The sequence below is a fragment of the Carcharhinus amblyrhynchos genome, unplaced genomic scaffold, assembly GCF_965287045.1.
Source record: "Carcharhinus amblyrhynchos unplaced genomic scaffold, sCarAmb.v2.hapA scaffold_44, whole genome shotgun sequence".
Classification (NCBI taxonomy): Eukaryota; Metazoa; Chordata; class Chondrichthyes; order Carcharhiniformes; family Carcharhinidae; genus Carcharhinus; species Carcharhinus amblyrhynchos.
The window spans coordinates 2,993,786-3,018,358 of record NW_027649785.1 but is presented as its reverse complement, the minus strand read 5'-3'; the positions used below and the strand labels follow the sequence as shown (position 1 = coordinate 3,018,358).

Genomic DNA, 24,573 nt, shown 5'->3' with positions numbered 1-24,573 from the left:
CAAAATATTCTGTAACGCAATCGGCACCAGGTTTCTCACAGAGAAGTTCACAGAGAGGTTAATCGAACTAACATTTTGGACGGTTCACCAGAAACATTGCTGCCTCTGAATAATTAACAGAAAAAAGATCACAAACCACGGAGAACACAGAATCTGAAATATAAAGATAGCATTCCTTAAACATGCCAAGATTGGACGGAGGAACAAAATATTTTTTAACAATCTTGTTAGGTTTCTTCATCGGCTGTTACTGTTTGCAGTTCTCAAGCTGCTCCTTCTCGCTCGCTCTCTCCCCCTCTTTCACCTTGGACACTTTTTTCTTTTTCTCTCGACATCCAGGCTAAATAGATTTAAAAAAAACTGTTAGAAAATGTACAGAGACAGAAAGATGCCCGGTGATCAGGATCCTGACTCACTGGTATCTACAATGCCAGCTAATACTTGGTCTGTTACGGGGATGTGGATCAGTCATTGAGACAAAGGATATAGAACGGTACAGCACAGACCATCCAACTGTCCCGGGAGTTACCATGCAGAGATGCCAGCGTTGGACTGGGGTAAACACAGTAAGAAGTCTCCCAACCCCAGGTTAAAATCCAACAGGTTTTCTTGGTAGTAAATACTACAAGCTTCCAGAGAGCTGCTCCTTCATCAAGTGAGGGACTCTTCCACCCACCTGATGAAGGGTCAGAGGCCCGAAAGCTAGTGGCGTTTACTACCAAATAAACCTGCTGGGCTTTAACCTGGTATTGGGAGGCTTCTTACCGAGAGTTACTAGCCATGTAATGTAATGTAAGGCGCTGTAATGTTCTATGTTCTATGGAGTTTAATGCGGAGAAGTGTGAGGTAATTCACTTTGGTAGGAATAACAGATGTGTCGAGTATAGGGCTAACGGGAGGACTTTGAATAGTGTGGATGAACAGAGGGATCTAGGTGTATGTGTACATAGATCCCTGAAAGTTGGGAATCAAGTAGATAAGGTTGTCAAGAAGGCATACGGTGTCTTGGCGTTTATTGGTAGGGGGATTGAATTTAGGAGTCGCAGCGTCATGTTGCAACTGTACAAAACTCTGGTGCGGCCGCACTTGGAGTATTGTGTGCAGTTCTGGTCCCCACATTATAGGAAGGATGTAGAGGCTTTGGAGAGGGTGCAGAGGAGGTTTACCAGGATGTTGCCTGGTACGGAGGGGAGGTCCTATGAGGAGAGACTGAGGGATTTGGGGTTGTTTTCGCTGGAAAGAAGGCGGCTAAGAGGGGACCTTATTGAAACATATAAGATGATTAGGGGTTTAGATAGGGTGGATAGTGATAGCCTTTTTCCTCGGATGGAGAAAGCTAGCATGAGGAGAAATAGCTTTAAATTAAGGGGTGGTAGATATAGGACAGATGTCAGGGGTAGGTTCTTTACCCAGAGGGTGGTGAGGGATTGGAATGCCCTGCCTGCTGCAGTTGTAAATGCGCCTAGTTTGGGGGCGTTTAAGAGATCCGTGGATAGGTTTATGGATGGAAAGGGATTGGTTTAGGTTAGAGGGTCAATGTTTTTCTCTTAATTGGTTGGTGCAACATCGTGGGCCGAAGGGCCTGTTCTGCGCTGTAATGTTCTATGTTCTATGGAACCAGGTGATTGTTTTAGTGAACCATTGGGTGTGGGAAGAGAATAGAAGAGGATTTAGGGGATGTTACACTTGCTCACACAAAAGATGATAAAAATCTGGAACTCTCCCTGAAACTGGGGCAACAAGTCTGAAGATTGAGATTGATAGATTTTTTTCTCTCTCTGGCAAGGATATTCAGAAACACAGACAGGATGGAACAGTCTGGGGGGGCTGAATGAACTGCTCCTGAAACCATCCACTTCAAAGGAACTTTCTCGGACGCTGCTCTGCTTTTTTTTTAATGGACATAAAAATGACTTGGAAAAGGCAGAAGGGGAAACAAGTTGGCCGTTCAAACTGGGGCAATGATGTGGAGCAGTGCGGGAGGTTGGGCAGGGTGGGCAGGCTGGAGGCCAATGCAGTTGAATGAATGAAATTAAAGATCCCACAAATATGAGCAGTCGCAGCTTTTCAATCCTGGTACAATTATGGATAAAAGTTAATCCTAAACCTTCAATGGGGAAAGTCCACAATGCAAGCAATAAAGAATGTGATTTATTTAAGTGTGTTTGAAGAGATTTCCAGCTGATAAAGTATTTGTGAAATGCAGTCACTGTATAAATCTCAGCAGTGATGTTTACATCACAAGGCTCCACGTCACACAGCACTAAAATCTATCTTAGCAGAGTTGAAAGTGGGCTAAATACTGACTCGAGGGGAAACTGCTCAACTTTAAATAGAAACAGGGGGTCTTTTACATAGAATAGAACATAGAACATAGAACATTACAGCGCAGAACAGGCCCTTCGGCCCACGATGTTGCGCCGACCAGTTACAAAAACAATGCCCACTAGCCTATACCAATCCCTTTTCGTCCATAAACCTATCCAGAGATCTCTTAAACGCCCCCAAACTAGACGCATTTACAACTGCAGCAGGCAGGGCATTCCAATCCCTCACCACCCGCTGGGTAAAGAACCTACCCCTGACATCCGTCCTGTAGCTACCCCCCCCTTAATTTAAAGCCATGCCCCCTCGTGCTAGCTTTCTCCAACCGAGGAAAAAGGCTATCACTATCCACCCTATCTAAACCTCTAATCATCTTATATGTTTCAATAAGATCCCCTCTTAGCCGCCTTCTTTCCAACGAAAACAACCCTAAATCCCATGGCCCAGTTTAACATCACATCCAAAAGGTGCACCTCTAATAGGTGAATTGGCCATGTGAAGTTGCCCCTTAGTGGCCCGAGATGTGTATGGTTGGGGGGATTAGTGGCAGGGTTACAGGGATGGCCCTGGGTGGGATGCTCTAGTAAAGACTTGGTGTAGGTTCGATGGGCTGAGTGGCCTCCTGTGGGGATTCTATGATTAATATTGTAGCACTCTCCATTGGACTGACACCGGTTAGTGCCAGATATTTTTATACCCATTCGTTGGTTATTGAAAAGATGAGAGATTATCCAAAACTTACCATCTCTTTGCTGTCGCTGTCTGAGGAACTGCTACTGGAGCTGCTACTGGATACTGGACCATCTCCTCTCTGGAATTAAAGAGAAACAGCTTTGGGGTTAATACGAAGGTCTGGCCAACTCTGACCAACTGGGAAAGCATTTTATTCCCATTTTCCTCACTGTTCTGGATGAGTTACTCCCAGCTGGATTGCTACCCTCTGTAGTCACGGACGTGATCACCCTGTGCCATCACCTTAGTTGGATATTCCTGAATTTAGTGACACTGCTTCCCGTTTCTACAGATACACAGTGGCACAGTGGTTAGCACTGCTGCCTCACAGGGACACGGGTTCGATTCCAGCTGTGGGATACCCTCCGTGTGGAGTCTGCACATTCTCCCCGTGTCTGCGTGGGTTTCCTCTGGGTATCCGGTTACCTCCTGCATGCTGGTTAGGTGCATTGACCCGAACAGGCGCCAGAGTGTGGCAACTAGGGGAATTTCACAGTAACTTCATTGCAGTGTTAATGTAAGCCTTACTAGTGACTAATAAATATAACTTTTGATCCAGTCGCCAATTTCCTTCACAGCACAGTGGTTAGCACTGCTGTCTCACGGGGACCCGGGTTCGATTCCAGCTGTGGGACACTCTCTATGTGGAGTTTACACATTCTCCCAGTATCTGCGTGGGTTTCCTCCGGGTGCTCCGGTTTCCTCCCACAGTATGTGCCGGTTAGGGGGATTGGCCGTGCTAAATTCTCCCTCAGCGTCCAAAGGTGGATCAGCCATGGGAAATGCTGGGGTTAAGGAGAACAGGGAGACTGGGCGGGATGTTACTTCAGAGTCGGAGCAGACTCGATGGGCTGAATGGCCTCTTCCCTGCACTGTAGGGATTCGATGATTTTATTTGCAATAGCCGAGAAGAACAAAGAAAAGTACAGCACAGGGACAGGTCCCTCGGCACACCAAGTGTACCAACTGTGCTGCCCGGCTGAACTAAACCCACACGCACTTATCGAGTAAACTCCCCCCCCCCAATGGAGGTGTCTGGGTCTCCAGAGCCGGGGGGGGCTGAGGAGGAAGGGATGGCAGGGGCTATCTCCCTGCTACAGGACAGCAGCTGCTTGGAAACGCCTTGCACAGAGCAGGATCTACAGGCGGACCTTGACCCTTCTGCAGATGAGCCAGTGTCCCTGTAGACTTCGCCTGTCTAGACGGTTCCTTCCTGCCAATGTAGCTGGAGGACATCCATCACCTCTGGCATGGGAAGTTACAGCCCCCTCCCCCCTCAATTTGTACCCTCCTGTTTCCTTCCAGGGCCCCACAGGTGACATCACATACACCTCCGCTTATAAAAGCAACATAGAGATGACAGACACAAGGTCAACACCAACATCCTTTCTAACAGGGAGCAGGCCAGCGACACAAGGCAGATTTCCATAAGCAGAGGGAGGCATTGACTGTACTCACACGGCACTCCCATCCCCACGGCATCCTAGACTACAGCGGGTCAACCACAAGGGCTCCCACTCCCTCAATACTCAGTCGGTCATAGACTGGGTGCTGGGTTCCTGGGATGTGTTCCCAGCCTAAGCCATTCTCAGATACCTGAGGGGTTTTTTTCCGAGGGAGCTCAGTGAGTACAGGGTTGGCTGCTCTGGGGCTAAGGTTACCCCCTGAGACGCCTGTACAGAGGCTGTAGCGGTGATCAGGTATCGTGAGCTGCTCACACTGAGATCACTGGGTTGTTGAGAATGTGTATCTGGTACCTGGCCAGCTCTGAGTGCACGGGGGGGCGGGGGGGACTGTGTGTAGTGACAGCAGAACCCAGCAAGGAGCTGCCTGAGGAAGAGATGGAGGATAGTGAGGTGGACGATGAAGAGAATATTCTGGAGGAAAGCCATGGGGCAGCGGGGATGATGTGGATGTGCCGGTGTTGGACTGGCGTAATCACAGTAAAAAGTCTGACAACACCAGGTTTTAGTCCAACCGATTTATTTGATAGTAAACTCACAAGCTTTCGGGGTTAGTCCCTTCGTCAGGTGAATGGAGAGTTCTGGCCTCAGACAGAGCATATAAAGCACAGACAGTTTAGAGATTACTGATTAGAATGTGAATCCTTACACCTAACCTACTGTTCAAGACCTGAAGTGGCTGATAATGTGAGTGGAAGGAGCACTGATCACAGTTTAAAGAGATGTGTATTGTCTCCAGACAGTACAGTAAGTGAGGTTTTGCAAACCCAGGCAAGTCACGGGGGCTACAGATAGTGCGACATGAACCCAAGATCCCTGTTGAGACCGTCCTCATGTGTGCAGAACTTGGCTATCAGTCTCTGTTCAGCGACTCTGTGCTGTCGTGTGTCGTGAAGGCCGCCTTGGAGAATGCTTACCCGAAGGTCAGAGGCTGAATGCCCGTGACCACTGAAGTGTTCGCCAACAGGAAGGGAACAGTCTTGCCTGGTGACTGTCGAGCGATGTTCATTCATCCGTTGTCGTAGCGTCTGCATGGTCTCCCCAATGTACCATGCTTCGGGACATCCTTTCTTGCAACGTATCAGGTAGACAATGTTGGCTGAGTTGCAAGAGTATTTACCGTGTACCTGGTGGATGGTATTCTCACGTGAGATGATGGTATCCATGTCGATGATCCGGCATGTCTTGCAGAGGTTGCTGTGGCAGGGTTGTGTGGTGTTGTGGTCACTGTTCTCCTGAAGGCTGGGTAGTTTGCTGCGAACAATGGTCTGTTTGAGGTTGTGTGGTTGTCTGAAGGTAAGAAGTGGGGGTGTGGGGATAGCCCTGGCAAGATGTTCGTCTTCATCAACGATATGTTGAAGACTCCGGAGAAGATGTCGTAGCTTCTCCGCTCCGGGGAAGTACTGGACGATGAAGGGTACTCTGTCCACTGTGTCCCGTGTTTGCCTTCTGAGGAGATCGGTGCGGTTTTTCACTGTGGCGCATCGGAACTGCCGATCTATGAGTCGAGCACCATATCCTGTTCTTATGAGGGCATCTTTCAGGGTCTGGAGGTGTCTGTCACGATCCTCCTCATCTGAGCGGGGATGGCCAGAGGGGACAGGAGAGTTCTGGGTGAGCTCATAGCCTGTCCCAGGGGTGGAGATGATTCCTATGAGACCATCCCACCACCCTAACCCTCGTCCACCGCTCTCGTGTCTGATGCTGTCACCCACACCCTCACTGAGGTGGTTCAGGCGATAGGGAGGGAGTCCCAGTGTTGCAGGGGGTTGAGGATGATTTGCTGTGGGGACAGTTCCTCTGTGAATACCAGACTCCTGGATGGCTCAGTGATAAGGGTCACATCATAGCGATGGGAGTTTCACTTCTCCTAGAATCCTACAGTGCAGAGGGAGGCCACTCAGCCCATCAAACCTGCACACGGTTACCTACTTGATTGGCTTATTTCCAACCTAATTCCCGTCATCATTGACTCATTCCCACTCAGGCCCTTTCCCCATAACCCCATGCATTCACCCTGCTGGTCCCCCTGACAGTCAGGGCCAATCCACCTAACCCACACATCTGGACTGTGGGACGAAACTGGAGCACCCAGAGGAAACCCACGCAGAGACGGGGAGAATGTGCAAACTCCGCACAGACAGTGACCCAAACCTGGGATTGAACCCGGGTCCCTGGTGTTATAGGCGGTAGTGCTAACCACTGTTTAACTACTGTGCCACCATGATCTGTGCCCCTGAGGTTGACTATTCATTCGAGTTTAGTTACTGGGTTAAATATGTCAAGAGCAGACATTGCCAATGAGTGACCCTGAACAGTGGGGGATCTAGATAGGCTGGGCGAATGGGCCAGGAAATGGCAAATGGAATTTAATGTTGGCAAGTGTGAGGTGGTCCACTTTGGTAGGAATAATGGTAGGAAGGACTATTACTTACATGGCGAAAAACTGCAGCAGGCGATGGTGCAGAGGGACCTCGGGGTCCTTGTGCATGAGTCGCAAAAACCCAGCTTGCAGGTGCAGCAGGTGGTCAGGAAGGCGAATGGGATGCTGGCCTTCATAGCGAGGGGGATTGAATATAAAAGTAGGGAGGTCTTGCTGCAGCTGTATAGGGCATTGGTGAGGCCGCAGCTGGAGTACTGTGTGCAGTTTTGGGCGCCGCACCTGCGCAAAGATATTTTGGCCTTGGAGGGAGTGCAGAGGAGGTTTACTAGGCTGATACCGGAGTTGAGGGGGTTGAGCTATGAGGAGAGGCTGAATAAACTAGGCTTGTACTCGTTAGAGTTTAGAAGAATGAGGGGAGATCTCATTGAGACGTATAAGATGATGAATGGGATGGATAGGATAGAGGTGGAGAGACTCTTCCCGCTCAAAAAGGACAGTAGGACTAGGGGGCACAGCCTCAAGATAAAGGGGAGGCGGTTTAGAACGGAGTTGAGGAGGAACTTCTTCACTCAAAGGGTGGTGAATCTCTGGAATTCTCTGCCCGTTGAAGTGGTGGAGGCTGCCTCGCTAAATATTTTTAAGACGCGGGTTGATGGGTTTTTGATAAGAGAGGGGATTAAGGGTTATGGGGAGAGGGCGGGAAAGTGGAACTGAGCCACGACAGATCAGCCATGATTTTATTGAATGGCGGGGCAGGCTCGAAGGGCTAGATGGCCTACTCCTGCTCCTATTTCTTATGTTCATATGTCCTCATTCCCACTGGGAAAGAGGCCTGATGCATCCCATCACTGTGAGGGGATGCCACCAACGTGCAGAGAACGTGTGGAGGAGCTCTGGAATGAACACCCAGCCTCTCCGTCGACCAGGAACGCAGTCACCCGAGTGGCAAAGACAACTCAACAGAACAAGAGCCAGAGAGAGAGGTTGAATAAGTGAGATTTTATATACAGAGATGGAGGCGATCTACAAGTGTCTACAAGCTGCCCACACTGTCAAACCCGAGTTTCGTAATCTTTCTAATCCTATCACTACACAGAATCCCTACAGCACAGGAAGAGGCCACTTGGTCCATCAAGCAGGACTGACAACAATCCCATCCAGGTTCTATCCCCATAACCCCACATATTTACCCTGCTAATCCCCCTAAGGGCCAATTTGACACGGCCAATCCACCCAACCAATATGTCTTTCAGACTGTGGGAGGTAACCAGTACACCCAGAGGAAAACCCACGCAGACACGGGGAGAATGTGCAAACTCCGCACAGACAGTGACCCGAGCCGGGAATTGAACCCGGGTCCCTGGCGCTGTGAGGCAGCCGTGCTAACCAGTGTGTGTCAGCCCCGACTGCCCACGGGAAAACACTCAGTGGCCGCTTCCCCCACCGGCGACTGCACTCTGCCAAACCCTGTCTCTCCACTAGGAAGAGAATAAAAGGGCAGGAAACAGTCACCAAGGCAACAGAGAGTCCAACAAAGAGCCCGTACACAACCTCTGAACATTCAAACATACAAAGGAGCTGGTTTTGTGACCAGGTTCACTGTGAGGCAACGTTCTGGATCAGTGACCATCAATACAGACAGTGAGTCACTGTTTGTTAGAAACATAGAACAGCTACAGCACAATACAGGCCATTCGGCCCACAGAGCTGTGCCGAAAATGTCCCTGTCTTAGAGATTACCAGGTTTACCTATAACCCTCTACCTTACAAGTTCCACGTACGTGTCGAAAAATCTCTTAAAAGGCCCGATCGAATCTGCCTCCAGCACCACTGCCAGCAGCCAATACCACTCACCCACCACTCTCCGAGTGGAGAACTTACCCCTGACATCTCCAGACGGATAGATCAGAGCTTTTTTCCTTGGATGGAGAAAGCTAGCACGAGGGGGCATGGCTTTAAATTAAGGGGGGGGTAGATATAGGACGGATTGGCTATCAGATAGGAGACAGAGGGTGGTGGTGGATGGTAAATATTCATCATGGAGTGCAGTTACGAGTGGTGTGCCTCAGGGATCTGTTTTGGGGCCACTGTTGTTTGTAATTTTTATTAATGATCTGGATGAGGGTATAGTTGGGTGGATTAGTAAATTTGCTGATGACACCAAAGTTGGAGGTGTGGTAGATTGTGAGGAAGGGTGTCATAGTCTGCAGGAAGACTTAGACAGGTTGCAGAGCTGGGCCGAGAGGTGGCGGATGGAATTTAATGCGGAGAAGTGTGAGGTAATTCACTTTGGTAGGAGCAACAGATGTGTCGAGTATAGGGCTAACGGGAGGACTTTGAATAGTGTGGATGAACAGAGGGATCTAGATGTATGTGTACATAGATCCCTGAAAGTTGGGAATCAAGTAGATAAGGTTGTCAAGAAGGCGTACGGTGTCTTGGCGTTTATTGGTAGGGGGATTGAATTTAGGAGTCGCAGTGTAATGTTGCAACTGTACACTACTCTAGTGCGGCCGCACTTGGAGTACTGTGTGCAGTTCTGGTCCCCGCATTACAAGAAGGATGTGGAGGCGTTGGAGAGGGTGCAGAGGAGGTTTACCAGGATGTTGCCTGGTATGGTGGGGAGGTCCTATGAGGAGAGACTGAGGGATCTAGGGTTGTTTTCGTTGGAAAGAAGGCGGCTAAGAGGGGATCTTATTGAAACATATAAGATGATTAGAGGTTTAGATGGGGTGGATAGTGATAGCCTTTTTCCTCAGATGGAGAAAGCTAGCACGAGGGGGCATGGCTTTAAATTAAGGGGGGGTAGCTACAGGACGGATGTCAGGGGTAGGTTCTTTACCCAGCGGGTGGTGAGGGATTGGAATGCCCTGCCTGCTGCAGTTGTAAATGCGTCTAGTTTGGGGGCGTTTAAGAGATCTCTGGATAGGTTTATGGACGAAAAGGGATTGGTATAGGCTAGTGGGTCATTGTTTTTGTAACTGGTCGGCGCAACATCGTGGGCCGAAGGGCCTGTTCTGCGCTGTAATGTTCTATGTTCTATGTTCTATGTTCTATGGATGTCAGGGGTAGGTTCTTTACCCAGAGGGTGGTGAGGGATTGGAATGCCCTGCCAGCTGCAGTTGTAGATGCGCCTAGTTTGGGGGCGTTTAAGAGATTGGTGGATAGGTTTATGGATGGAAAGGGTTTGGTTTAGGTTAGAGGGTCATTGTTTTTTTAACTGGTCAGCGCAACATCGTGGGCCGAAGGGCCTGTTCTGCGCTGTAATGTTCTATGTTCTATGATCAGGTTACACCAATGGGAAATCATCACTAACACATCCCAATGTTTATCCTGCTCTTTGAGTTCAGACGGGTTACTGAGAAAGATCACAGCTAGTTTATAGAGACACCCATCGGCCAGCTAACGGGGAGGACGGTTAAAAGGATTATTTAAACCTTTACTTTTATTCCTCAAATGATCGATCTTAGGAAATATCCCGCCTCTGTTTCAGTCTATTCCAAGGGACTGTTATATACAAGAGGGATGAGGCCACACCAAGAGTAGATGCAGAGCTCAGCAGAACATGGAACCACAGAGAGTTTACAGGAAAAGCCACTTGTTCCATCGTATCAGTGGCAGCAAAACCACCCCCCACACCCTCCTCCCCAACCCCCCCAGTCGCTGCCTCATCTCACGTTCCAGCATTTAGTCAGTAGCTCTGGGGGTTACAGCACTTGAGGAGCTGGTGGAGACACCATTTTAAATGGGTTTGTCCCTTACAGGCAGCGAGCTCAGGGCCCGTGACCAATCTGGGTGCAAAAACTTCCCCGATCTCCCCTCAAAGGGTGGTGATTCTGTGGAATAACGGAAGGGTGTGGAGGCCAGAGTGTATTCAAGACAGAGATAAGGGGATCAAAGGTTACAAGGAAAAGATGGGAGAATGGGATGGAGAAAATTATCAGCTACAATTGAATGGGCTAGCAGACTCAATGGGCAGAATGGTCTAATCCTGCTCCTGTACTTTATGGTCTTATGGAATTCTTCTACCAGTCACTTCAAACTGGGAGATTAAATTGCTAAACTGTAACATACGGGTCATTCCCTACATTAAACTTTGAGAGTTACTTAATTCAGATTCCAACTAAAGGATTCCCTGCTCTCCGCCACGGTTAACATTTTCCTTCTTTTCGAATCCACACTGAGGTTAAAAAATGGAGTCAACTGTCCCAACAGAATGTAGAGACACACACCGTACACCCACAGTTAACACACACACACCGTACACCCACAGTTAACACACACACACCGTACACCCACAGTTAACACACACACACCGTACACCCACAGTTAACACACACACACTGTACACCCACAGTTAACACACCGTACACCCACAGTTAACACACACACACTGTACACCCACAGTTAACACACACACGCTGTACACCCGCAGTTAACACACACACACCGTACACCCACAGTTAACACACACACGCTGTACACCCGCAGTTAACACACACACACTGTACACCCACAGTTAACACACACACGCTGTACACCCACAGTTAACACACACACACCGTACACCCACAGTTAACACACACACGCTGTACACCCACAGTTAACACACACACACTGTACACCCACAGTTAACACACACACACTGTACACCCACAGTTAACACACACACTGTACACCCACAGTTAACACACACACACTGTACACCCACAGTTAACACACACACGCTGTACACCCACAGTTAACACACACACGCTGTACACCCACAGTTAACACACACACGCTGTACACCCACAGTTAACACACACACGCTGTACACCCACAGTTAACACACACACACTGTACACCCACAGTTAACACACACACTGTACACCCACAGTTAACACACACACTGTACACCCACAGTTAACACACACACACTGTACACCCACAGTTAACACACACACGCTGTACACCCACAGTTAACACACACACACTGTACACCCACAGTTAACACACCGTACACCCACAGTTAACACACACACACTGTACACCCACAGTTAACACACACACGCTGTACACCCACAGTTAACACACACACACTGTACACCCACAGTTAACACACACACTGTACACCCACAGTTAACACACACACACTGTACACCCACAGTTAACACACACACGCTGTACACCCACAGTTAACACACACACACTGTACACCCACAGTTAACACACCGTACACCCACAGTTAACACACACACACTGTACACCCACAGTTAACACACACACGCTGTACACCCACAGTTAACACACACACACTGTACACCCACAGTTAACACACACACGCTGTACACCCACAGTTAACACACACACACTGTACACCCACAGTTAACACACACACACTGTACACCCACAGTTAACACACACACACTGTACACCCACAGTTAACACACACACACTGTACACCCACAGTTAACACACACACACTGTACACCCGCAGTTAACACACGCACGCTGTACACCCACAGTTAACACACACACACTGTACACCCACAGTTAACACACACACACTGTACACCCACAGTTAACACACACACACTGTACACCCGCAGTTAACACACGCACGCTGTACACCCACAGTTAACACACACACACTGTACACCCACAGTTAACACACACACACTGTACACCCACAGTTAACACACACACACTGTACACCCGCAGTTAACACACACACACTGTACACCCACAGTTAACACACACACACTGTACACCCACAGTTAACACACACACGCTGTACACCCACAGTTAACACACACACACACACTGTACACCCACAGTTAACACACGCACGCTGTACACCCGCAGTTAACACACACACTGTACACCCACAGTTAACACACACACGCTGTACACCCACAGTTAACACACACACACACACTGTACACCCACAGTTAACACACGCACGCTGTACACCCGCAGTTAACACACACACGCTGTACACCCACAGTTAACACACACACACACACTGTACACCCACAGTTAACACACGCACGCTGTACACCCGCAGTTAACACACACACTGTACACCCACAGTTAACACACACACGCTGTACACCCACAGTTAACACACACACACACACTGTACACCCACAGTTAACACACGCACGCTGTACACCCGCAGTTAACACACACACTGTACACCCACAGTTAACACACACACGCTGTACACCCGCAGTTAACACACACACTGTACACCCACAGTTAACACACACACACACTGTACACCCACAGTTAACACACACACGCTGTACACCCGCAGTTAACACACACACACTGTACACCCACAGTTAACACACACACACTGTACACCCACAGTTAGGACACTTGCTCCCTTTGGTTTGATCAGCTAGAGAGGGGCGTTTGAAACAAGTTTTTGAACAGAGAATAGCAGTGCCAGGAACAAGGGCTGATTTGAAATGACAGGTTCGAAATGAGGAGTTATAAAAACGCGATAAGAATGGACCTGATAGAACTGGGCCCCACATTGTAGCATTGAGGTACAGGGAGTGGAGGGCAGATATGTTCCTTCTCCTGGTCATTATCCTGTTGCCCCTGGGTGTGGGTGAGTGTCGATACAGCCTCAGCCCTGTTTGTATCACTTTGTCAACACTCAAACTCCCGGGTAGAAAGTGGGCAGAGAAAACCAGAGCAACTTCACAATCCTGCTGTCAGCAACTTGGCCTTTCCTGTGTTACTGATGGGAAAAGAGGGAGTGCAGGAGGCAAAAAATTAAAATAGAAGAGGACATTACTTACCTTTTTATGTCTTTTGCTGCACTTGTCCTTGGCATCATCGGCACTGCCTTTGGTATCAGTGCTCACTTTGCCATCACTGCCACTCCCTTTGGCATCACCTTGGTGGGCTGTGGCATCGCTGGTGCTCTCTTTGGCACCGGTGGTGTCGAGGTTGCCAGTGTGGTGATCCGTGGCAGCATCAGGCTCTGTTATGGTGAAACCTTTAGCAAAGATCTTGCCACAGTCTGATTGCAAACAAGGATATTATTTTAGGATTGAGCTCCATTCCTCAGTATCGCCTCCGTCACGTACAGCAGAGTCTGAACACTTTGCAATGATGACAACCAGACATGGGGCTCCCAGGAACCATTACTGAAGAGACCAGCAAATCTTTCCGCCTTCACTCTCCTTCCCCCAGACACAGCAAGCGCGACAGGGCGTATTACACTGAGCTAAAATAAAACTAGTGCCCTGAAGTCTACAGGGTCTAGTTGTTCAGTATGTACCACCTATAAGCTGCACTACAGGAACTCACTAAGGTTCCTTAGAGAGAGCACCTTCCAAACACTAACATCTCGGACAAGAGCACAGATACATGGAGATACCATCTCCTACAAATCCCTTCTACACCACACTGACTTGGAAATATATCAGCCTTGCCTTCACTGTCGCTGGGTCAATATCCATCCCTAACAGCACGGTGGCTGTACCTACACCACACAGCAAGCAGCAGTTCAACATAAGAAATAGGAGCAGGAGTCGGCCATCTAGCCCTTCGAGCCTGCCCCGCCATTCAATAAGATCATGGCTGATCTGAAGTGGATCAGTTCCACTTTCCCGCTTTCTCCCCTTAACCCTTAATCCCCTCGCCTACCAAAAACCTATCTACCCGCGTCTTAAAAATATTTAGCGAGGTAGCCTCCACCACTTCAACGGGCAGAGAATTCCAGAGATTCACCACCCTTTGAGTGAAGAACATAAGAACATAAGAAATAGGAGCAGGAGTAGGCCATCTAGCCCTTCGAGCCTGCCCCGCCATTCAATAAGATCATGGCTGATCTGTCGTGTCTCAGTTCCACTTTCCCGCCCTCTCCCCATAACCCTTAATCCCCTCTCTTATCAAGAACCCATCAACCCGCTTCTTAAAAATATTTAGAAGTTCCTCCTCAACTCCGTTCTAAACTGCCCCCCCCCCACTATCTTGAGGCTGTGCCCTCTAGTCCTGCTGTCCTTTCTAAGTGGGAAGAATCTCTCTACCTCTACCCTATCCATCCCTTTCATTATCTTATACGTCTCTATAAGATCCCCCCTCATCCTTCTCAACTCCAGCGAGTACAGACCCAGTCTATTTAATCTCTCTTCATAGTCCAACCCCCTCAACTCCGGTATCAGCCTAGTGAACCTCCTCTGCACTCCCTCCAAGGCCAAGTTCAAGAAGGCAGCTCAAGTCAGTCAGTTTATTGTTAGAAGTTCCATTCAGACGTGTCGTTTGTTTAAGAAGGATCTGTTCTTGTTGATGGTCAGATTTTTGACTGTGCAGCTTCCTCTGGGTCATCACCTCCTCACTCTGAGTGACACACTGAGGCTCCTAACTTATCCTTGTAGGGATCACTCGCTAGATCAGAATTTATTGTCCATCCCTAATTGCGCCTTGAGAAGGTGGTGCTGGTGAGCCGCCTTCTTGAATCGCTGCTGTCCCTGAGATGTAGGTACACCCACAGTGCTGTTAGGGAGGGAATTCCAGGATTTTGACCCAGGGACAGTGAAGGAACGGTGATATATTTCCAAGTCAGGATGGTGCAGAGGGAACCCTGGTCCTAGATCTTAGTGCTCATGGGTTTGGAAGATGCTGTCTAAGGAATCTTAGTGAGTTCCTGCAGTTTATCTTGTTAGTGGTACACACTCCTGCCACTGTTCGCCTGTGAATGTTGAATCAAGGGGCTACTTTGTCCTGGGTGGTATTAAGCTTGAGTGTTATTGGAGCTGCACTCATCCAGGGCAAGTGGAGAGTATTCCATCACACTCCTGGCTTATCCCTTGTAGATAGTGGACAGGCTCTGGGGAGTCAGGAGGTGAGTTACTGCAGGATTGCCAGCCTCTGACCTGCTCTCGTAGCCACTGTGTTTATATATCTGGGCATGATGTGGGTATGCCGGCGTTGGACTGGCGTAAACACAGTAAAAAGTCTGACAACACCAGGTTTTAGTCCAACCTATTTATTTGATAATATACTCACAAGCTTTCGGGTTAGCCCCTTCGTCAGGTGAATGGAGAGTTCATTCACCTGACGAAGAGGGTGTCCCTCGAAAGCTTGTGAGTCTATTATCAAATAAATAGGTTGGACTAAAACCTGGTGTTGTCAGACTTTTTACTGTGTTTATATATCTGGGTCCAGTTCAGTTCCTGGTCAATGGTCACCTCCTGGATTCGATGGTGGGGGTTCAGCGATGGTAATGGAACTGAACATCAAGATTAGATTCTCTCTTGTTGGAGGTGCTCGTCACCTGCATGTGTGTGGCAGGAATGTTAGTTGTGACGTGTTAGCCCCAGACTGAATGTTGCCCAGGTCTTGCTACATTTAGACATGAACTGCTCCAGTATCTAAGGAATTGCGAATGATACAGTACAACCGGCGTTCATCCCCATTTCTGAGCTTTTAACCTAGGGAAGGTCATTGACGGAATACTGTGTTCAGTTTTGGTCGCCTTGTTACAGGAATTATGTTATTAAACTGGAGAGAGTGCAGAAGAGTATGTTGCTAGGACTCAAAGGACTGAGTCATAGGAAGAGATTGGACAGGCTAGGACTTTTTTCTTTGGAGCGCAAGAGACTAGGTGGGGTGACCTTATAGATGTATATAAGGTTATGAGAGGCATGGATAGGGTGAATGCACTCAGCCTTTTGCCCAGGGTTGGGGAATCGAGAACTAGAGGGCATTGGTTTAAGGTAAGAGGGGAAAGATGGCAACCCGAGGAGCAACTTTTAGAACATAGAACATTACAGCGCAGAACAGGCCCTTCGGCCCACGATGTTGCGCCGACCAGTTAAAAAACAATGACCCACTAACCTAAACCAATCCCTTTCCATCCATAAACCTATCCACGGATCTCTTAAACGCCCCCAAACTAGGCGCATTTACAACTGCAGCAGGCAGGGCATTCCAATCCCTCACCACCCTCTGGGTAAAGAACCTACCCCTGACATCCGTCCTATAACTACCCCCCCTTAATTTAAAGCCATGCCCCCTCGTGCTAGCTTTCTCCATCCGAGGAAAAAGGCTATCACTGTCCACCCTATCTAAACCTCTAATCATCTTATATGTTTCAATAAGATCCCCTCTTAGCCGCCTTCTTTCTAGTGAAAACAACCCCAAATCTCTCAGTCTCTCCTCATAGGATCTCCCCACCATACCAGGCAACATCCTGGTAAACCTCCTCTGCACCCTCTCCAAAGCCTCCACATCCTTCCTGTAATGTGGGGACCAGAACTGCACACAGTACTCCAAGTGCGGCCGCACCAGAGTTGTGTACAGTTGCAACATGACGCTGCGACTCCTAAATTCAATCCCCCTACCAATAAACGCCAAGATGCCGTATGCCTTCTTAACAACCCTATTTTTGGTACATGTGTGGAATGAGCTGCTGGAGAAAGTGGTTGCGACAGGGACATTAACAACATTTAAAAGGCATTTGTTCAGATATATGGCTAGGAAAGGTTTAGTGAAATATGGGCCGAATGCAGGCAAATGGGGTTAGTTTAGATGGGTTTTTTGGTTAGCGTGGACCAATTTGGGGCGTGTTGTGTGTTGTGGATCCTATGGACCTCAGTTTTTGGGTTGTCTGCTGCTTTCCCTGACCTGCTGTCCCCACACTCCACACTGAACCAGGACTGAGAGGGAGCTGTATGTTCCTTTTCCAACAAGACAGCACAGACAACCCTTCAAATAAAAGTTCTTCACTGGGGTTTTGAGAGTCTGTGAAAGGTTTTCAATGTGTCAGTCAGCACAGATCCTCACCGGCTGCGCTCAAAACAAATCAGCCTCAACTCTAAGCCACCGCCACTGAATAGAGTTCCTCTGTGTTTACTCAGATTGGAGAGGTGAGAGGGTTATTAATCAACTGCCCAGAATAACACTCTGCCAACAAGAACCCAAATCACCTCTGAGGCAGCCCTGGGGAGTGGGGTTAAGTTTATACAAATACAGGAGAGACTAGACAAGCACATATCCCTCTCCTTACAACAGAGAACACAAAAGGGAGATTCTTAGTGACCCTCAGAACCGCAGAAAGAGGCCATTCAGCCCATCGCTGACCAAAAATGAGAAAAGAACAAGACCAGCCACTCATTTTAAACCTATTTTCCAGCACTTCGCCCATAGCCTTGTAGCTTCCAGCTTTTCCGATGTGGATCCAGGTACCCTTTAAAATGAGTTGAATAACTTCCCATCTTGAGACGGTGACAGTGAGCTGCCTCCCGGGACCCGCTGCAGTCCACGGAGCACCCCCTGCTCCTGACTGTAACATGTGGGTTCCTCACCCCCTCTGGGAAAGGTGAGCCTCATTACATCGGCTCTGGAGTCCCGTGTCTGTCAGGGATGGCCGATTCCTCCCTTGAGGGATAAGAGGGAACCCCATTGACAGAGAACATTACTCCAGACTGAATAATTAACTCAATTTCAAACACATCCCCCACCTCGGGCTGCCTGAGGGGTGATTTGGGTTCTTGTTGGCAGAGTGTTATTCTGGGCAGTTGATTAATAACCCTCTCACCTCTCCAATCTGAGTAAACACAGAGGAACTCTATTCAGTGGCGGTGGCTTAGAGTTGAGGTCGATTTGTTTTGAGTGCAGCCGGTGAGGATCTGTGCTGACTGACACATTGAAAACCTTTCACAGACTCTCAAAACCCCAGTGAAGAACTCTTATTTTCGAAGGGTTGTCTGTGCTGTCTTGTTGGAAAAGGCAGTGGCCAATTTCACACACAGCAAGCTGCCACAATCAGCAAACATGGTAATAACTGGATAGTTTATTTTAATGCAGTTGGTTAAGGGATTAAAAGATGGCCAAGGACACCGGGGAGGATTTATTTCACTCTTCCTCCAAATAGTTTTAAGTCTCATCTGAACACTCCCTGGTGGTAGAACAGAGAACATTACAGCACAGTACAAACTGTCCAGCCCTCCATTTGCACCAACCTGTGAAACCAATCTAAAGCCCTACACTATTCCAATATCATAAGAACATAAGAACCTATTCCTACCAAAGTGGACCACCTCGCATTTGCCAACATTAAATTCCACTTGCCATTTCCTGGCCCATTCGCCCAGCCTATCTAGATCCTTCTGCAGACTCTCCAAACCCTCCGCACAATTTGCCGTTCCACCAATCTCGGTGTCATCAGCAAATTTCGACACCCTGCACTCGGTTCCCTCCTCCAGATCATCTATATAAATGGTAAATAGCTGAGGCCCCAGCACCGACCCCTGGGGCACTCCACTAGTCACCAACCGCCATTCCGAATAGTAGCACCCATTGACCCCCACTCTCTGCCTCCTATTTGACAACCAATCCTCTATCCACGCTAACACCCTACCCCCAACTCCATCCATATGTTTATCCACTGACCATTTAAATGCCCTTAATGTTGGTGAATCCACTTCTGCTGCAGGTAGGACATTCCACGCCCTCACTACCCTCTGAGTACAGAACCTACCTCTGACATCCGGTATTAGAATATTGGCTCAGTTTTGGGCAGTAGCTCTCGGGCAGTACTCGGGGGCAGGGTGCTGCTGCCACAGTAGATGTGGATGGTCTTAATTACAGCAATCGTGAAGGGTTATGTATCCAGGCTCGCTGGGTGGGAACGCAAAGAAGGTGCGCAGAGATTGCGAGCGGTTAAGTGAATGGGGAAGAGTGGGACACGTGGAGTGTAATGTGGGGAAAAGGGGAAGTTATTCACTTTGGTGGTTGGCTTTGAGAATTCTACAATAGGCATGAAACTTGTAAATGTTGATGATCTTGGAGACTTAAAAATAACATACAGGGACAGGACATTAGAAAGGCAAATGAATGTTGGCCTCGATTACAACGGGATTGGAGAACAAGGTTATCTTGCTGCAATTTATGGACGAAAAGGGATTGGTATAGGCTAGTGGGTCATTGTTTTTGTAACTGGTCGGCGCAACATCGTGGGCCGAAGGGCCTGTTCTGCGCTGTAATGTTCTATGTTCTATGTTCTAATTGTACTGGGCCAGAGTCAGACCAAGGGTGGGATTCTCCAGACACTGGAAATTCCCAACTTGAGCTCAACACACCTTCAGATGGCGCGCCTCGGTTCCCAGGGCAGGCGAGACAGGAGATTGTCATTGCAAAGCTGGAGTACAGCTTTTAGTCTCTGTATCCAAGTGAGGATACGGCAGTACGGCGAAGGTCCACTAGATTGGTCCCTGGGGGAAGAGGTGATGAGAGGCTGAGTAAATTGGGTGTATATTCCCCAGGTTTGGAGGTGATCTCTTTGAAACCTCCCAGATTCTGAAGTGTTTTGGCAGAGAGATAGATTCCGCCTGGCTGGGGAAGCCCAAACACAGTGACACGGGGTGGGATTTTCCGTGTGAGACCCCCCTCACCCCACAGCTCGTTTCAGCAGCTGAGACCATTGGCCAGCAGTAGAATGTTCTGGTCCTAACGCTGTTGTACACACCCCGTGCCGGGGAGTGGGGGGGTGGGGGCGTAGGGGGTCACCCGACAACAGTCTCAGGATAAGGAGTTGATTACTAAGTTTTTGAGTTTAAATTTATTTATTAGTGTCACAAGTAGGCTCACATTAACACTGCAATGAAGTTACTGTGAAAATCCCCTACTCGCCACACTCCGGCACCTGTTTGCGTACACCGAGGGAGTATTTAGCACGGCCAATCCACCTAATCTGCGTGAGTTTCAAACTGTGGGAGGAAACTGGAGCACCCGGAGGAAACCCACGCAGACACAGGGAGAATGTGCAGACTCCACACAGACAGTGACCCGAGCCAGGAATCGAACCCTGCTCCCTAGTGCTGAGAGGAAGTGCTGCGAACTGTACTAGCTTCACAGCCCCAGGGACCGGGGTTCGGTTCCTGGCTTGGGTCACTGTGTGTGCGGAGTCTGCACATTTTCCCCATGTCTGCGTGGGTTTCTTCCGGATGTTCCGGTTTCCTCCCGCAGTCTGAAAGACTTGCCGATTAGGCACATTGGCCGTGCCAAATTGCCCCTAGTGTTAGAGGGATTAGCAGGGTAAACGTGTGGGGATAGGGCCTGGGTGGGATTGTGGTTGATGGGCTGAATGGCCTCCTTCTGTAGCGATTCAATGATTCTAGTCTACGACAAGATAAGATATTGCACCCCATCTTGGGCTTGATCTTAGCCAAAAAGCCGGGGAACAATTTTTGTTTGTTTATATATCCAATTCGATCCAATCAAGTCCAATTCAGAGTCTCAGCAGGTTGAGACGTTCCCGATCCAAGCTGACAAGACAAAAGAACTAAGAACAAAGAATAATACAGCACAGGAACAGGCCCTTCGGCCCTCCAAGCCTGCACCTATCATGGTGTTCCTAACTAGACCATCCATTTGTATCCCTCTATTCCCAGTCTGTTCATGTGGCTATCTAAATAAGTCTTAAACGATTCCATCATGTCCGCCTCAACCACCTTGCTTGGTAGTGCATTTCAGGCCCCCACTACCCTCTGTGTAAAATACGTCCCCCGCATATCTGTACCCCACCCACCCCTTGAACGCGTGTTTGTCATTTCTGAGCCGGGAAAAAACTTCCTATTGTTCATCCTATCTATGCCCTCCATAATTCTATAAACTTCTATTAGGTCACTCCTCAACCTCCGTCTTTCCAGGGAGAACAACTCTAGTTTACTCAATCTCACCTTATAGATAAGACCCTCCATACCAGGCAGTGTCCAGACAGGGCTCTCACCTCCTCCCTTGGGCTTGATCTATATGATCCAAGCTGATTGCAGCAGGCAAAGCTCCTCCTCCAAGACCTGATCTCATTTGTATCTTAGCCGAAATGCCCAGACGCCGATTTAAAAATTGCTTCAAATGAAGCCTCAGTGTAACCTCACGGTTTCAACCCAAGTGCAGCATGTCGATACTACACTTGATCTTAGCCAAAAGGTTGAGAAGTGATCTATTGCTGAACTTAGTCTTCATTTTTCCTTCTTTTCTGTTTGAAACTAGCCTGGCTGATTACTGACAGAGTCACAGAGGTTTACAGCATTGGAAACAGGCCCTTCGCCCAACTAGTTCATGCCTTATTTGAAACCCTTAAGCTAATCCCAATTGCCCACATTTGGCCCATATCCCTCTATACCTATCTTATCCATGTAACTGTCTAAATACTTTTTAAAAGACAAAATTGTACCCATCTCTACTACTACCTCTGGCATCTTATTCCAGACACTCACCACCCTCTGTGTGAAATATTGCCCCTCTGGACACTTTTGTATCTCTCCCCTCTCACCTTAAACCTATGCTCTCTAGTTATAGACTCCCCTATCTTTGGGAAAAGATATTGACTATCTAGCTGATCTGTGCCCCTCATTATTTTATAGACCTCCATAAGGTCACCCCTCAGCCTCCTACGCTCCAGAGAAAAAAGTCCAGTCTATCCAGCCTCTCCTTATAACTCAAACTATCAAGTCCCGGTAGCATCCTAGTAAATCTTTTCTACACTCTTCCTGGTTTAATAATATCCTTTCTATAATAGGGTGACCAGAACTGTACACTGTATTCTAAGAGTGGCTTTACCAATGTCTTGTACAACTTCAACAAGACGTCCCAACTCCTGTATTCAATGTTCTGACCAATGAAACCAAGCATGCCAAATGCCTTCTTTACTACTCTGTCCACCTGTGACTCCACTTTCAAGGAGCTATGAACCTGTACCCCTAGATCGCTTTGTTCTGTAACTCTCCCCATTACCCTACCATTAACTGAGTAAGTCCTGCCCTGGTTCAATCTATCAAAATGCATCACCTCACATTTGTCTAAATTAAACTCCATTTGCCATTCGTCAACCCATTGGCCCAATGGATCAAGATCCCTTTGCAATCCGCGATAACCTTCTTCACTGTCCACTATGCCACTAATCTTGGTGTCATCTGCAAACTTACTAACCATACCTCCTAAATTCTCATCCAAATCATTAATATAAATGACAAATAACAGTGGGCCCAGCACTGATCCCTGAGGCACACCGCTGGTCATGATGTGGAGATTCTGTAAACTGACTGTGTGCCTTTATATGCCCTGTTTGTGCTCAGAACTCCCCACCCACCGGCAAAGGGGCAAAGCCCCTAAAGCTAGTGGTGTTTACTACCAAATAAACCTGTCGGACTTTAACCTGATGTTGTGAGACTTCTTACTGTGCCCACTGCTGGTTACAGGCCTCCAGTTTGAAACACAACCCTCGATAACCACCCTCTGGCTTCTGTGACAGAGTCACGATGTGGAGATGCCGGCATTGGACTGGGGTAAACTCAGTAAAAAGTCTGACAACACCAGGTTTAAGTCCAACCGATTTATTTGATAGTAAACTCACAAGCTTTCGAGGTTCCCCTCTTTGTCAGGTGAATGGAGAGTTCTGGCCTCAGACAGAGCATATAAAGCACAGACAGTTTAGAGATTACTGATTAGAATGCGAATCTAACATTGTCAGCCACTTTAGGACTTGAACAGCAGGTTAGGTGTAAAGATTCACATTCTAATCAGTAATCTCTAAACTGCCTGTGCTTTATATGCTCTGTCTGAGGCCAGAACTCTCCATTCACCTGACGAAGGGACTAACCCCGAAAGCTTGTGAGTTTACTATCAAATAAATCGGTTGGACTAAAACCTGGTGTTGTCAGACTTTTTACTGTGATAGAACCCTCGCTCACTGCCACTCCTTAAACTTAGGGTGGAAACACTGATCTGATCTCTAAATGCATCAGTTCATCCAGGGAGCCGACACGAACTAAAACATCCGAGCAAAAATTGTAACTGGTTTCAAATCAGATCTGAAAGTCCAGCTGAATCAGCTCACTTCCCTGTTATTATTCACCTGATTTATTGTCTTTCCACCGTCCATCTCATTGTACTCAATAACAATCTCCCACCTCAGCCCCCAGCACACAAATCCAATCACCTTTCTCACACATTTCTACTGAAGAAAGTTAAAAGTCTCTAATCGAGGTCCTGATTTGTCCAAAGCTGGAATGACTGGTCCAGCAGCCAGCATTGAGAAACCCCACTGCAGGAGATAAGAGCTGGTGTTGGTGTATTACTCCAGTCCAAAGTGGTCCAACCACAATCCAAGGCTTTTGTAATCAGAGACATTAGTGTTTTTATTTAGAAAGTAGAAATGTTATACAGAATGTTATGCAGCCGCTCCCTGTAACCTCCAAACAAATCCGACTCCAGTCTCTGTGTACACCAGCGGCTCTCACAGAGAACGTCACAGACCCACAGTCAGTTCAAACAGGCTGCGCGCCCACCCCGACAATCCCGCGCGCCCACCCCGACAATCCCGCGCGCCCACCCCGATAATCCATACATTTACCCCGATAATCCCAAGTATTTACCCTGATAATCCCAAATATTTACCCCGATAATCCCAAGTATTTACCCCGATAATCCCAAGTATTTACCCTGATAATCCCAAATATTTACCCCGATAATCCCATACATTTACCCCGATAATCCCAAATATTTACCCCGATAATCCCATACATTTACCCCGATAATCCCATACATTTACCCCGATAATCCCATACATTTACCCCGATAATCCCAAATATTTACCCCGATAATCCCAAATATTTACCCCGATAATCCCAAGTATTTACCCTGATAATCCCATACACTCAC

General features: G+C 48.1%; 1 protein-coding gene across 1 annotated transcript in view; it reads right to left on the bottom strand.

Annotated features, from left to right (window-relative positions):
* Window positions 1–247: 247 nt before the first annotated feature.
* Window positions 248–24,573, bottom strand: part of LOC145337167 (uncharacterized) — a 29,352-nt gene continuing 5,026 nt past the window's right edge. Inside the window, exons 2-4 of the mRNA XM_080181956.1 lie at window positions 13,701–13,924; window positions 3,068–3,136; window positions 248–340 (exon numbers count right to left, since the gene is read on the bottom strand). Coding sequence (XP_080038082.1) covers window positions 248–340; window positions 3,068–3,136; window positions 13,701–13,924 — 386 coding nt within the window. The remainder of the gene's footprint in view (window positions 341–3,067; window positions 3,137–13,700; window positions 13,925–24,573) is intronic.